The sequence below is a fragment of the Myotis yumanensis genome, unplaced genomic scaffold, assembly GCF_028538775.1.
Source record: "Myotis yumanensis isolate MYYU_CA2020_CCGP unplaced genomic scaffold, mMyoYum1.0.hap1 SCAF_17, whole genome shotgun sequence".
Classification (NCBI taxonomy): domain Eukaryota; kingdom Metazoa; phylum Chordata; class Mammalia; order Chiroptera; family Vespertilionidae; genus Myotis; species Myotis yumanensis.
In genome coordinates this window covers 25,507,514-25,521,270 of record NW_027223768.1, presented here as the reverse complement: position 1 = coordinate 25,521,270, position 13,757 = coordinate 25,507,514, and the positions used below count along the sequence as shown (strand labels likewise).

General features: G+C 46.1%; 1 protein-coding gene and 1 pseudogene across 3 annotated transcripts in view; both read left to right on the top strand.

Annotated features, from left to right (window-relative positions):
• NIBAN1 (niban apoptosis regulator 1) overlaps positions 1 to 13,757 on the top strand; it is a 128,420-nt gene that overhangs the window by 109,489 nt on the left and 5,174 nt on the right. For all 3 annotated transcript variants that reach the window (XM_070396909.1, XM_070396906.1, XM_070396907.1), the window contains exons 10-13: positions 1,089 to 1,250; positions 3,284 to 3,394; positions 5,505 to 5,612; positions 10,237 to 10,348. In XM_070396909.1, coding sequence (XP_070253010.1) covers positions 1,089 to 1,250; positions 3,284 to 3,394; positions 5,505 to 5,612; positions 10,237 to 10,348 — 493 coding nt within the window. The remainder of the gene's footprint in view (positions 1 to 1,088; positions 1,251 to 3,283; positions 3,395 to 5,504; positions 5,613 to 10,236; positions 10,349 to 13,757) is intronic.
• Positions 1,497 to 1,641, top strand: LOC138996499 (small nucleolar RNA SNORA48; annotated as a pseudogene).

Genomic DNA, 13,757 nt, shown 5'->3' with positions numbered 1-13,757 from the left:
TGTTTATTTTCAGCATCTTTCTACCTGTCTTGTTTATTCTAGGTCTCCAATATTCAATTTTAAAAATTAATTTTAAATAAGCTTGGGAATTAAAATGCATTCTGTTGGCAACAACAGCCACAGTGTCGATGAGTGTGTTGATAACCCTGGGGGTCTCTAGGAGATGGGGTCTGCTGCCATCCTCTGCTGGAAGCCTCATTGGCCAAGTCATCACTTGTGCAAACTAGAGGAGGAGGAGGGACCCCAGTTTTTACAACTGGATACCTCTCCCAGGCCAGGCCTCTTCCTACCACCCACTCCCTACCCACCTTTACCGTGGAGAACCGACAGCAGAGGGAAGTCCCCTATGCACTGACCGAGCCTCAGAAAACTGTGGGGACTGTGGCTTTACATCCAGGAGTCCGGGGGGCACCCTGACCTCTCTGGGATTACCTGTCATTAAAGAAGGCTGTGGGGGCTTATGAGCCCAGTAACAATTCCACGTGCAAAAGGACCGACTTGCCTAGCTCTGGAATTCTGGAAGTGGGAGCTGGGAGCCAGTCCATCAAGAGCGTAAGAGGACTGGAGCTCTGAGTGCATCCCTGGCCCCTCCCATTGTCCAGTTGGTTCTTCTCCCGGCCTCTTCCTAGCAACAGAGCTGCCCCAGGGACCCACTGAAGGAAGACAATTGAAGATGTCACAGATGTAGTGATCTGAGAAGTGGTTCACTCTAAAGACATACATTTGATTTTTCAGAATTTATAGAATACTAGAGGCCCCGACATCCCCCAAGGGGTCCCAAATTGCGAGAGGGTACAGGCCAGGCCGAGGGACCCCATCGGTGCAACATAGGGGCCGGGGAGGAATCATGGGAGGGCTTGAGGGTGTGTCTGGCCCATCTCACCTAGTCCCAATCAGCCCGATCCCAGCAGCAAGCTAACCTACCATCAGAGCATCTGCCCTCTGGTGGTCAGTGCACATCATAGCGACTGGTCAAACGGTTGAACGAACAGTCAGACACTTAGCATATTAATCTTTTATTATATAGGATTGTGCAATATTGTTCCTACGTCTGAATGGTTTAATTTTTTTCCTTCAACCAAACGCAGCATCTGGACCGTCTTATGAATCTCCCACTGGATTCCGTGAAGATGGAGCCTTGTTATCTCAAAGTCAACCTGCTCCAGGAGCGCTTGCAGGATCTCAAGAGCCGCTTCAGATTCCCCCACGTGGATCTGGTGGTGCAGCGGACACAGAACTACATGCAAGAGGTGGGTGCCCACAGGGGCCTCCTGGGGATGAGGACGGAGCCAGCAGGGAAGCAAGCTCAGGCAGATGGGACTGGCGTGCTTGCAGCCAGGAAGCATGGCCATTGCCTTTGTCATCGTATCTGTCCTTCTAGCTGGCTTCATCTTCCCTCCATGTCATAGAGTAGAAACATCACAGAGTAGAACACCATGGAGTAGAAACATCCAGGGAAATAAAGTGGCATTAATAAGTAATTACTTGGTTTGTCAACCCCCTGGCAATGGGCAAGGAGACACCTGATTGGTGGTGTTGCTCTTATATCAGCCAGGGGCAAAGCAGACGTGCAGTCCTTAGTTCATTCTAGCTCGATGCCTGTGTCGGTGGCCAGAGCTGTTTCATGCCTGAGGCACATAAAAAAATTACTTGGTTTGTCAAATCAGTGCTTCTAACCGTGGCTGCACATTAGAATCACCTGGGGAGCTTTTAAGAAATGCTGATGCCTAGGCCCCACCTCCAGTGAGTCTGATTATATATATTTTAATTATTTTCTAGTTATTAAAAGTATATCTATCTATAATTCAATAATTTTTAAAATCTCAATATTTTAAAATAATGTTAAAAATAATTTAATAATTTTAAACATAGAGTTTTATTGATTTTTAGAGAAGGAGAGAGAGAGAGAAACATCAATGTGAGAGAGAAACATGGATCGGCTGCCTCCTGCATGCCCCCTACTGAGGATGGAGCCTGCAGCCTGAGCACGTGCCCTGACAGGGAATTGAACCGGCAACCTTTCGGTGCATGGACGACACCCAACCAACTGAGCCAAACTGGCCAGGGCTATCTATATTTTAATAATTTTTAAAGATTTCCCCTACTCATTTCCACTGCTTCTAATATGTGTCCAGGATTGAGATCCACTGGCTTCAATTAATCCCCTCACCTCCAATCAATCAGTCATCCATAGCTTCCTATTCGGATATTTTGTGTTTATTTGATAGGCTCCTTGTTTCCCTACGAGGAACAGGAATGAATAGCACAGACTCTTACATAGCATTGTGATTCATCAATGAAGAGAGGGTGTGCTCATTGAAGCCGTAAGAGCACAATTCTGCTTTCCAGATTTTCCAGGGCAGCTTATGGGGCTGAACACTCTGCCAGATCCCACTTTAGGGAACTGATAGGGAGACAGAGTCTTAGATAAATTCACTCCCATGCTGAGAATGCGCTGAGAAAGATATGTGTTGAATGCCATGGGAATTACAGGCTTGGAAAAGAAAGGAGCTTTTTATTATTTTTTTTCCTTAAAAATATAGGCAGGATTAAGTGACACATTACCTAACCTCTGAGTTGTGAGAGATTAAAAAAGGACAAGGAACAAAATTGGGCAATCGTTTGATAAGAGTCTCTGTGATAATACTGAACCCGGTGGAGCTTACAGGGGCACGAGGGCAGAGAATACGAAATCTGAGCTACTTCTGTTTCCCTAACCCGTAACCGTGCCAGCCACTGTCTGCCCCAAGCCCTCTCCCTGCCTCCCTTCCCATCCTGGCAGAGGTGTGAGGAGATGGATGGGAGGTGGAGAGAGAGAGAGATGCGGGGTAGCTTACATCCACCTGAACGTGCATGTGTAGAGTTAAAGCAGCCAAAAATAATTTGAGGTGACTCCCACCGCATCTTGGTAAACCCTGGCTGCAGGTATCAGAGATTAGAAGAAGGGGTGACCACCGGTGATGGAAGTAATTTTAATCCCATAGTCCTGGGGTTTCCAGTTCAGGGTAGAAAGAGATGAGAAGAAAGGATGCAAACATGTATATAGATACATGCGTGTGTGTGTGTGTGTGTGTGTGTGTGTGTTTCCCGGTCTCTTACTGATGCCACTGTGGCCATGTGCCTATTTACTTCACAGTTCAGACAGTGGGGTGAGGACTCACCCCTGGGAAATCTGTAAAATAAGAGGTGGTCACCCCCTCCCTTTTCTCCAGCTGACTTGGGCAGACCTGTGGTGGTGCCCCCGCCTCTGACCATGCTGTTTCTGTGTTGCCTTGGTTTCTAGCTCATGGAGAACGCAGTGTTCACTTTTGGACAATTGCTTTCCCCACATCTCCAAGGAGAGGCCTCTAAAACAGCCATCGCCATTGAGAAGGTGAAGCTCCGAGTCTTAAAGGTAAAACCACTTTTTCATGTGGGAAGCATAAAGCAACACTGTGGCCCCTGGTTCTCTTTAACTGGAAAATACCAAGTTCTTCTACTCGCCCCCTTTTCTTTCGCATCTTTCGCATCTTTCCTTCCTGGGGTTCCAGTGACTATTAGGTACCCGCTGTTCCCCCAGCATGACTTTCATGCCTCTCCTGCCATCTAGTGGCTATTTTAGGGATCACAGGTCCTCACCATTGTTGCCCATCAGCTGGAGAGACATGTCCTAGTTTACTTTTAAAGCAATTGGATTTGATATTTATTGGCTATAAGCAAACCATTGTGATGGGTATTGCATGGAATATAAATATAGGCAAGGCACGGCCTATTTCTTCAAATAGTTTCCATTTAAATTAGGCAGCATATTTTAGAAAAATCGGCACCTCATGGCAAAGGAAATATACTCCAAGAAAAAGATACCTGTGTGAGAGAGAGAGAGAGAGAGAGAGAGAGATTGGCACATTAAATTGTTCCATTTTTAATGTGTTTAATGTTTAAGTATGTATCAAAATAGTTGTAATAATAGTTTACATATATGTGCTGTATTTTTAAAGCTTGTTTAAACCTACCATGTTTCATTTGATCTTCACTAGAACTTGTGAGATAATTAGAATATGTTCCCATTGTAGAGATGAGGAAACTGACTCTCTAAGAGCTAACGTGACTTACTTAAGCTCAACAGGCTAGTCAATGATGACCCTAGAGCTTAAATTATCCTTAAAACTAATGCATTGATTTTTTACTTCCTCCTTGCCCTACACCAGTGATTTTTAACAGGTGAGCCACAAGAATTTTTCAAACATGCAATACCTGACTATTTAGTCAGGGGCACTGACCTCTTTTCCCTTAAATTGTCAAATAAAAAAATGACAACAACCAACACAACAATAGCCATCCAGTGTGAATGAATCAGTTATATCTATTTTCAGATCAGCAAAAATATTTTTTTTGGCATGCCACAGAATTTTAGTAATTCATTTATGTGTGCCACGAGATGAAAAAAGTTGAAATTGTTGCCCTAAACAGTGCTTGGAGCAGCAGATCAAAGTTCCTCAGAGCCTGGGAGGGGTCCCTGAATTTCAGACCTGATGTTGAGGTGTCACAGGCAGTAGGAGACTCTGGCAACCAAATTATTGAAATGAAAAGCAATATTTATCACGGGAACACAAATAATAATGAACTTGAAGTTGAGGAAGAAAAGATATCAATGTCAGTATCACCTCCAGTATCAGGACACTTTCATACCTCTCCGAACAGTTCCTTTCTTCTCTGGACACGCTTAAGGGCAAGAACATGCTTCCTGATATGAAAGCCGAAGTTCTCAGTGGCCATCCATTTAGTTCTACCCTCTTTGTTAAGTTCCTTCTTCCACCTGGCAGCCTTTCCTTGTTTGAATAGAGCTGTAATTTAGCCCCAAGTCACTACCTCCGGTATAAATGCCTTCATCTCCTTCACCATTCTTTCTTTGGCCTGACCATTCTGCTCACATGCCTGTGACTATGCTCCAGTTTGTCTGTGATCCCCTTAAAGTGACATCTAAAACCAAACTCTGGCCTCTCGGTTTGGATGACCCTTGCTGTACAAAGTGAATCATCACCTTTCTTGTTCTAGATATTAAACTTCATTGGTTAACATGCCACGGTGTTAATGTAGCTATGAGCCAGACACTCTCTTCCCTTGTGGAAACCACTACAACCCACCAATCCTGCCTTTAGGATGTAGGATGAAAGAAGTAGATGACCATCACTCCCAAGGGCCCACCCAGGATAGGGGTGACAAAGCATAAATTCACCCCCCTGGCTCTCTCCCCGACTTCTTTATACGGCAGGAGTTGCTGTTTTGATCTTGCCTCAGTTTCCATATCTGTAAGAGGGGAGGGTAAGATGGGTCATGCCCTCCACCTGGAGTGTGAGGGAATTGCATAGAAAGGTCTCTGAGACCTTGGAAACGCCACAGGGGTCCTTAGAAATTAGGGGGAGGGGCGAAGGCGATGAAGTGGGTGGCTGAGGTTTTTGCTGAAGGGAAAGCTAACAGATTGCAGTGTTGCTGTTTAGCATATGTTTCTCTCTGTGTATCGACAGCAATATGATTATGACAGCAGCACCATCCGGAAGAGGATATTTCAAGAGGCACTCGTTCAAATCACACTTCCCACCGTGCAGAAGGCCCTGGCGTCCACCTGCAAACCAGTAAGGGCTGGGTTCCTCCACAGAGCCTGCTCCTATTGCCGGTGAAGTTCAAGCACGGCTTATTTACTTACTTACTTATTTTGGCCACGATGTGCTTGCAGACGGTAGGAGGGGTTGGCAAACTTTTTCTGTCAATGGTCCAATAGTAAATATTTTGGGCTTCATGGGCCATACGATTTCTGTTGAGATTACCCAGCTCTGCCCCAAAGCAGCCACAGACTCTACGTAGACAGATGGGCACACCTGTGTTTCAGCATAACTTTAATCTACAAAACCCAGCAGCCGGCAGGATTTGCCGAGCCCTGGACCAGACAAAAATCTCGACGGGTAATGTTCTGAGTTTGAGCCAAGCTAAGGGTTGCCGTCAAACACCTGAGAATACCAGATGTCCCTCATTATAGAATGACTCCTAGGTCCAACGTGTCCTCTGAAACTTGGCCACTACCCCCGGGACAAGATCCGAAGTAACATGATTGATTACAGGAGGATATTTGCTCTGTTGAATCCAGTAACGTTTGTTTAGTGAAATCCATGAAACAAATCATTTAAAGCTGTTAGGAGCCCCAGGCAACCCGAGACAGCCATGATCGTGACGTGTGACTTAGTCTTCAGAGCAGAGAAATGGATGAGCGAGGCTGGGGCAAGACCTGGGTTCAAGTCCTGGTTTTCGGGCCTTGGCTGAGATTTCCTCTTGTAAAAAAATGGAGCTAGCAGTATCTTGCGGTAATCATCTTAAGATTGAGAAGACTTGCCCAGCCAGTGTGGCTCAGTGGGTGAGCATCAACCTAGGAGCCAGAAGACTCATAGGTTCTATTCCCTGTCAGGGCACATGCCCAGGTTTACAGGCTCAATCTCCAGTGAGGAGCATGAAGGAGGCAGTCGATCAATGAATCTCTCCCATCATTGATGTTTCTCTCTCTCTTCCTCTCTGAAATCAATGAACATATATTTTTTAAAAAAATAAAAATACATTTTAAAAAAGATTGAGAAGACTAGCATGAGGCAATTAACATTTGATGAGCGCTTACCACGTGCAAGGCACGGTGTTAAACACTTTGCATGGATTAGCTCAGTGATTCTCAGGACAGCCCTACGAGGAGGTGCTATTTATAAGCTGGTAGCGATGAGGAGACCTGAGGGTTAAGTAGAGGGCCCCAAATCGTAGAGACTGCACCCAGTTCACACTCCCTGGTAACATGTGATGCCCTGGGAAAAAGGTAAATACTGCTATCACTACTTGGCCGTTTCAGAAATGATCTACGAGCCTGGACATTTTCAAGGCCTGCTGCCCCTTGGAGCAAATGACAAAGACCTTTTCGAATTTAAAAAGGGCCTTTTGGCAGCTTAGACTCCTTCCCATGAGTTATTTGACTGTAGCAATTTCTTCCGTCATTTTTATATTCTCTCCATGCTGTTTTTCTCCCAAGTGTCATCAGCATATCTAGTTGCTGGCATTTCTTTGTGGGGGTGTATTTCTTTCATAGAAAGGGATGTGCTGAGGAGTAAAGAATCTGTCTGTGTGACTGTCCCATGGCCCACGTGCCTGGAAAGTGCAGCCGCCCGCAGGGTGACTCAGCCCGCCCCGTGGACGCGTCTGCACACAGACTTCCTGCTGAGCGTGTTTTCCTTTTCTAATCCCAAAGACCATCTGGGGGCCTCAGAGCCTCCAGAAAAGGTGAAAGGTGAAGGGCAAGGCAAGTCTCCCTTCCACCTGCCCCCCTCTTTCCAAACGCCAGCCCAGTGGTACCCGATTTGTAACAGGCTCTTGGGATTTTTTTCAATCAAGAGAGATTGGTTTCCAAAGAACCTGTCACCCGAGGTTTTCCGTGATGAAGGATAGGGTATTGGTGTCGAGAGATTTTTAAAAACTTGGATTTGCAGAACAGATACACCAGGGAGTTTCAGCTTCAGGGGAGAATTCTTCATCTTATTAAAGTGTTTCCTTTGGCTCTTAAAGTTGCGGCTTCCCAGATCTGTGGTACTAAAGTCAAGACACATGTTGGGATGTCCTGAGAAACTTTATAAAAAGTTATGGATCCCCAAGTCCCCCTTGCAGGGATTCAGTTTAATTGATCCAGGGAATTAAACGGATGTCACAGTTCAATCTATTTAATATGGAAGATCGAGTCCCTGTTCTGTAAAGCTGGACACGTCATGGCAGATTGTCATGACAGTATAAATGTCCCTAGAAATTATTCCTTCCCGTAGCTGGCTGAAATTTTAAAGGTCTTCTGTTTGTTCAGCAAACATATGTTAAATATGTATCAGATATGATCTGGGCGCTGGGCCAGGCCAGCGTCCCTGCTTGTTGGGGTTCACTGCCTAGAGGCAGGAGGCAGGCACACGGTATGCCGTGTGATGGGCACAACAGTAGCCTCATAGGAAGAGTTCCTCATGGCTGAGTTCCAAAGAGGTTGCCCTACTTCACTTGTGGAGTCAAGGAGGGCTGCAGAGTCCTGCTTTTGCCCAGTCCCGAGAGATGAGTAACAACAGGGGAATGAGGAGTGGGAGACCACGTGGGGACATGAAAGGGTGCGGCAGACATGAGCCCAGACCCCTCATTTCACAGAGGAAGAGAGGGGTGCAGAGCGGTGACGATGCTTGCCCAGGGTCCCACAGCCAGTCCAGGGCAGCGTCCGGGCTCCTGGGTAGTGCTCCTATCCATCCTTGTCTGTGTGTCTCTCGGACCCTCTCAGAGTCATGGAAGCTCCTGTCTCTCAATCCCTTGTCTTTCCTCTAGGGTACATATAAAGGAACCCCAGGAGAGCCCGCTATGAGCTGGTCCTGGGCTACTCCAGACCCCAAAGTCCTAGCACTGAGAGTTGTCTGGATGTGGTGACTCCTGACCGCCTGCTGTAAATCCTGCCCCTTCAGGCAAAAGATGTCAAATCCCACTCTGAGTCCCCGGCTCTCCAAGCCACATGTCGGGAGCCCTTTTCTAGCACCTTTGGGTGCAAAGACCTGAATTAATCACTGGGATGCAATTGGTGCTCTTTGATCCCTGCTCCGTCCTCAAGCTGGTAACAGGCAGGCCATTTGGAGACCCTTGGGAAGCAGAAGGGTTCAAGGATTTTTGCATCCTGCCTGGGTTGTCTTATGGGAATAGGTGAGTGTCAGGCCAGGGAGGGAAAGAGGAGCCCTTGAGATCCCAACGACCTGAAAAGGGGCCCCATTCTAATGAAGCTAAACACACATCTACTCCAGGACCCAGCAGTCTCACTTCCAAGATGACTAGGTCCTTAAATCTACAAAACTCAGGCACGAGAAGGTTCATAGCATTTATAGTCCTCGCAGTCAAAAAAACGGGAGAAAAATCTCAGTATCCATCGACAGTAGTATGGATAAGCTATTTTAGTTTATTCATATGATGAATGTCCTATCAATAAAAGGGAACAAGCTACGGATACAAGCAGCAACATGGAAGAATCTCAGAAACAGCCCAAAGGAATGGAAAATTCCACTCACATAAAGTTCAAAAACAAGAAGGACTGAGGTCTTGTGATAGACATCAGATCAGTGCTTATCTCTGGAGGATTAGACTAGGAAAGGGCATGGGAGTGATCTCCTCTGTCTTGATCTGGCTTCTGGTTTCATGGGTTTATTTATGTATTTAAAATCATTGAGCTGTACATTTTTTAAAAATATATTTTTATTGATTTCAGAGAGGAAGGGAGAGGGAGAGAAAGATAGAAACATCAGTGATGAGAGAGAATCATTGATTGACTGCCTCCTGCATGCCCCCTACTGGGGATCGAGTCCACAACCTGGGTTTGATCGGAATCGAACCCAGGACCCTTCAGTCCGCAGGCTGATGCTCTATCCATTGAGCCAAACCGGGTAGGACTGAGCTGTACTTTTAAAATGTTTGCATTGTATTGTGTGTGGCATATACCTTGGAAAGTACTGTTGGTTATTTTATTTTTTTTTATATATATTTTATTGATTTTTTACAGAGAGGAAGGGAGAGAGATAGAGAGTTAGAAACATCGATGAGAGAGAAACATCGATCAGCTGCCTCCTGCACATCTCCCACTGGGGATGTGCCCGCAACCAAGGTACATGCCCTTGACCGGAATCGAACCTGGGACCCTTCAATCCGCAGGCCGACGCTCTATCCACTGAGCCAAACCAGTTTCGGCTGTTGGTATATTTTTTAAAGAGGAAGAAGAAAATACTTTGGTTATGAAAAAAAGGAGGGCCCCGGACTCAGTGACACCCCTTGAGATGATCAAATCTCTGGGTCTACCCTCTGTGTGCACCCAGCATAAGGAGTGGTGTCACAGGGGGTCAGGAGTGGGACTCATTCTTTCTTTTTTTGTTTTGTTAATCCTCATGCTAAGATATTTTTTCCATTGATTCTTAGAGAGAATGGAAGGGAGGGCGGGGAGAGAGAAAGAGAGAGACATGGATATGAAAGAGACACACTGATTGGTTGCCTCCTGCACCCTGACCAGGGCCCGGGAATGAACTTGTAACCCAGATACGTGCCCTTGACTGGGAATCAAACCCAAAACACTTTAGTGGGTAGGCCAACGATCTAAACACTGAGCAACACCAGCCAGGGTTGGACTCATCCTTTTCATATCTGCATCTCATGCCTTGCCCTCTGTCTCTTGCTCTCCAGGAACTTCAGAAATACGAGCAGTTCATCTTCGCTGATCACACCAACATGATCCATGTTGAGAACGTGTATGAGGAGATTTTACATCAGATGCTCCTTGACGAAACCCTGAAAGGTGAGGGAGGTTCACCCGGTGCTAGAGGGAACTCTGGAGAGAGGGGAGCCCCCCAGAAATGAGGCCCAGTATGGCCAGCTGGGTTTGCTCAACAGGTATGAAAAGGGAAGGGGAAATCGATGTTGCTGGGAGACAGAGAAGGGACACTAACCCTGACTGAGCAAGCACACACTATACCAGCCCGTTCGATATTCTTTCTCTTTCATTACAAATAAGAACTCTGTGAGATGGACATTTTAAACTCCGTTTTCAGATTAGAAAACTGAGGTTGGGAGAGATGACACTTAGGAACAGCTGTCTTCTTCCAGCTGTTCCAGACAGAGCAGAGGAAAAAGGGCTCTTCTTAGTCACAGGCTCAGGACCCCACCCAGAGCGGGAGGAGGTGATCCCAGGAGCAGCTACTCTCCCGGCACATTCCTCACCTCCTCTCAGTGGGACAGGAAAGGACACAGGGTGATGGCACTGCACACTGGGAGGCTTGCCAGGACTCCAGCGCCCACTGTGGAGGCAGGCCTTGCTCGGCACAGGAGTGTGGCTAGGAAAACTTTGATGGAGATATGGAGGAGGGTCATCCATAAAACTGTAGGCCCGAAACACATCTGATCTCCATGGGGAGGATGTTACGCATCGCAAAACCCCTCCACAAAGAGCGCTGGCCAAGCACAGGCCCCGGGTCGCAGTAGCCCCTCACAAGGGGTTGAATGAGATAGGAATGTAAAGGGAAGGACTCCCTGGGAAGGGCACAGTCAAGGCCACTGCCAGCCCACTAGGGCACCTTGGGGTGAGTTAGAAAAAGGCTACCTTCCCCTGAAACCTATATAATTTTATTAACCAGTGTTACCCCTAATAAATTCAATTTAAAAAAAACCAACAAATTGGTAATTACAAAATAGTCACAGGAATGTAAAGTACAGCATAGGAAATATAGTCAATAATATTGTAATAACTATATATGGGGCCAGGTGTGGGTGCTAGAAATATTGGGAGGAGGGGAAGGTCACAGTGAAATATAGGCTTATGTCTAAGTGCTATGCTGTATACCTAAAGCAAATACAAAATAATACTGAATGTAAGCTATCATTGAAAAATAAAATTTAAATGATGAAAAAGAAATAATTTGTCTAATCTAGGGAGGAAAATGCTAACGACAGCAATAAAATAAGTCCTTACTTACAAAAAGAACAGAAAAAGAGCTTGCCTGCTCTCTGTCCAAATAGTGCCATGATACGCTGATTTTATGAGAGCAGGACACTCTCCTGCTAGCTGCTGGGAAGTTATGATGCTGACTCTGCAGACCTGTCCTGTCTCTCCTGTCAGCAGCACCCGCTTGGAGGTGACACTGTTGGGCATAGCACAGCCTGCACAGCCATAAGCAAAGGCCTATTGTCAAAACTGCCAGCTGCTGTCGTCATCATTGTTCTTCCTCCTTGGAGGCGTCTAAGGCTGAGCTGGGTGTGTAGAGAGCCTCATTTTGGAATGCCTGGGTAGTTTTGCCCTACCTAGCATCTTTGCTGCAAGCATTTTTGCCACAAACATTTTTTTTCCCCATAACTAATTGGCTGTAAGGCAATTTTGTTGTGAAAAAAAAAAAAAAAAGATAAAATTATTAAGCCCTAACCGGTTTGGCTCAGTGGATAGAGCGCTGGTCTGTGGACTGAAAGGTCCCAGGTTCGATTCCGGTCAAGGGCATGTACCTGGGTTGCGGGCACATCTCCAGTAGGAGATGTGCAGGAGGCAGCTGATCGATGTTTCTCTCTCATTGATGTTTCTCACTCTCTATCCCTCTCCCTTCCTCTCTGTGAAAAATCAATAAAATATATTTTTTTAAAAAGATAAAATTATGACAAATAAAAGAGGTATATTAAAACTAACCAAATTAGAAAGACTTCATTGCAAAATACAAAATATTTGAATTTGTTACAAATGTGCATAGATTCATGGCAATACTGCGCAAATAGCTGATATTGTTTTGTAGATTGTACATAAGGTCTTGTCCTTGTTCTATGGGAAATGTGGGTTCAACTCTGAGCCCTCAGAGGCCCTTGGTGCCTCTCTTTCTCTTCCCAATTCAGTGTTTCAAGATAAGCAACCAACTACCTCTTGGGGCAAAAATCATCACCACCTGGAAAAACTGCTAACTATTTTAAGACCACCACTATTTATTTTCTTCACTTTCTTGTCAATGGAGAAATGAAACCAAACTGACAAAAAATAAAAACAAAGCACCACAAAAACCCAAACTGTCAACCACTTTTTTTATCTTTTTTTTTTTAACAGCAAAATTGCCTTACAGCCATTTAGTTATGCATTGAAAATTTCTTTTCGTCAAAAATGCTTGTGGCATCCGGCTGCGGTGGCTCAGTGGTTGAGTGTAGACCTATGAACCAGGAGGCCACGGTTCAATTCCCGGTCAGGGAACATGCTGGGTTGTAGGCGTGATCCCCAGTGCGGGGCATGCATAAGGGAGCCAAGCAGTGATTCTCTCTCATCATTGATGTTTCTATCTCTCCCTCTCCCTTCCTCTCTGAAATCAATAATACACACACACACACACACACACACATTAATGCTTGTGGCAAAGACATCTACGGCAAAGATGCTAGGGCGAAGGTCGCCAAATCCATTTTGGAGACAACAGGCCAACAGGGCTCTCTCTACAGGTTCAGCACTGAGAACCTGTACTGAACAGGTTCACATTCAGGGCTGGCCTGTGGGAAAAAGTAGAGAAATGTAAGTCATGCTCCTTAATGTCCTGGAGGCATTTCAGTCACCGTGGATAGACTGGAACCGCACAGATAAGAGCTAATAAAATGTGACGGGGGCCTCATGAGCGATCCAGGTGATAGCATTATGGACTGTGAGCTCCTTGCTAGCAAAGGCCACGTTTTATTCATCTTCGCATTCCCAGAGCCTGTCCCCTAGTCCGTGTCCAGTGTTTGCTCTTTGAGTAAATGAAATACGTGAAGGAATGAACACCACGGAGGTCCAGAGTTCGGAATGAGGCTGTGTTCATCGGGGAGGGCTACCTGGAAGAGCGGGGATGTGAGCTGGGATTTGAACTTGAGAAGTCTGGGCAGCCCGAAAAGCTGAGAGGGGAGTCTGGCTTCGGGGTAAAAATATCAAGAAAAGCTGTTTGCCCGTGAGGTAGGAACGACCCCGGTGAGGTTGAAACAGCCCCCGTGAGGTAGGGACGACCCCGGTCTGGTAGGGACAACCCCGGTCAGGTTGTAACGGCCCCCGTGAGGTAGGAACGACCCCGGTGAGGTTGAAACGGCCCTGGTGAGGCTCAGACGGCCCTGGTGAGGTTGAGACTACTCCAGTGAGGTTGGGACAAATAAAGGGGACCAGTATGGACTGATGAACAGGGGTAGATACAGAAGCAGAGCAACATTGAACAGAATGTTAAACT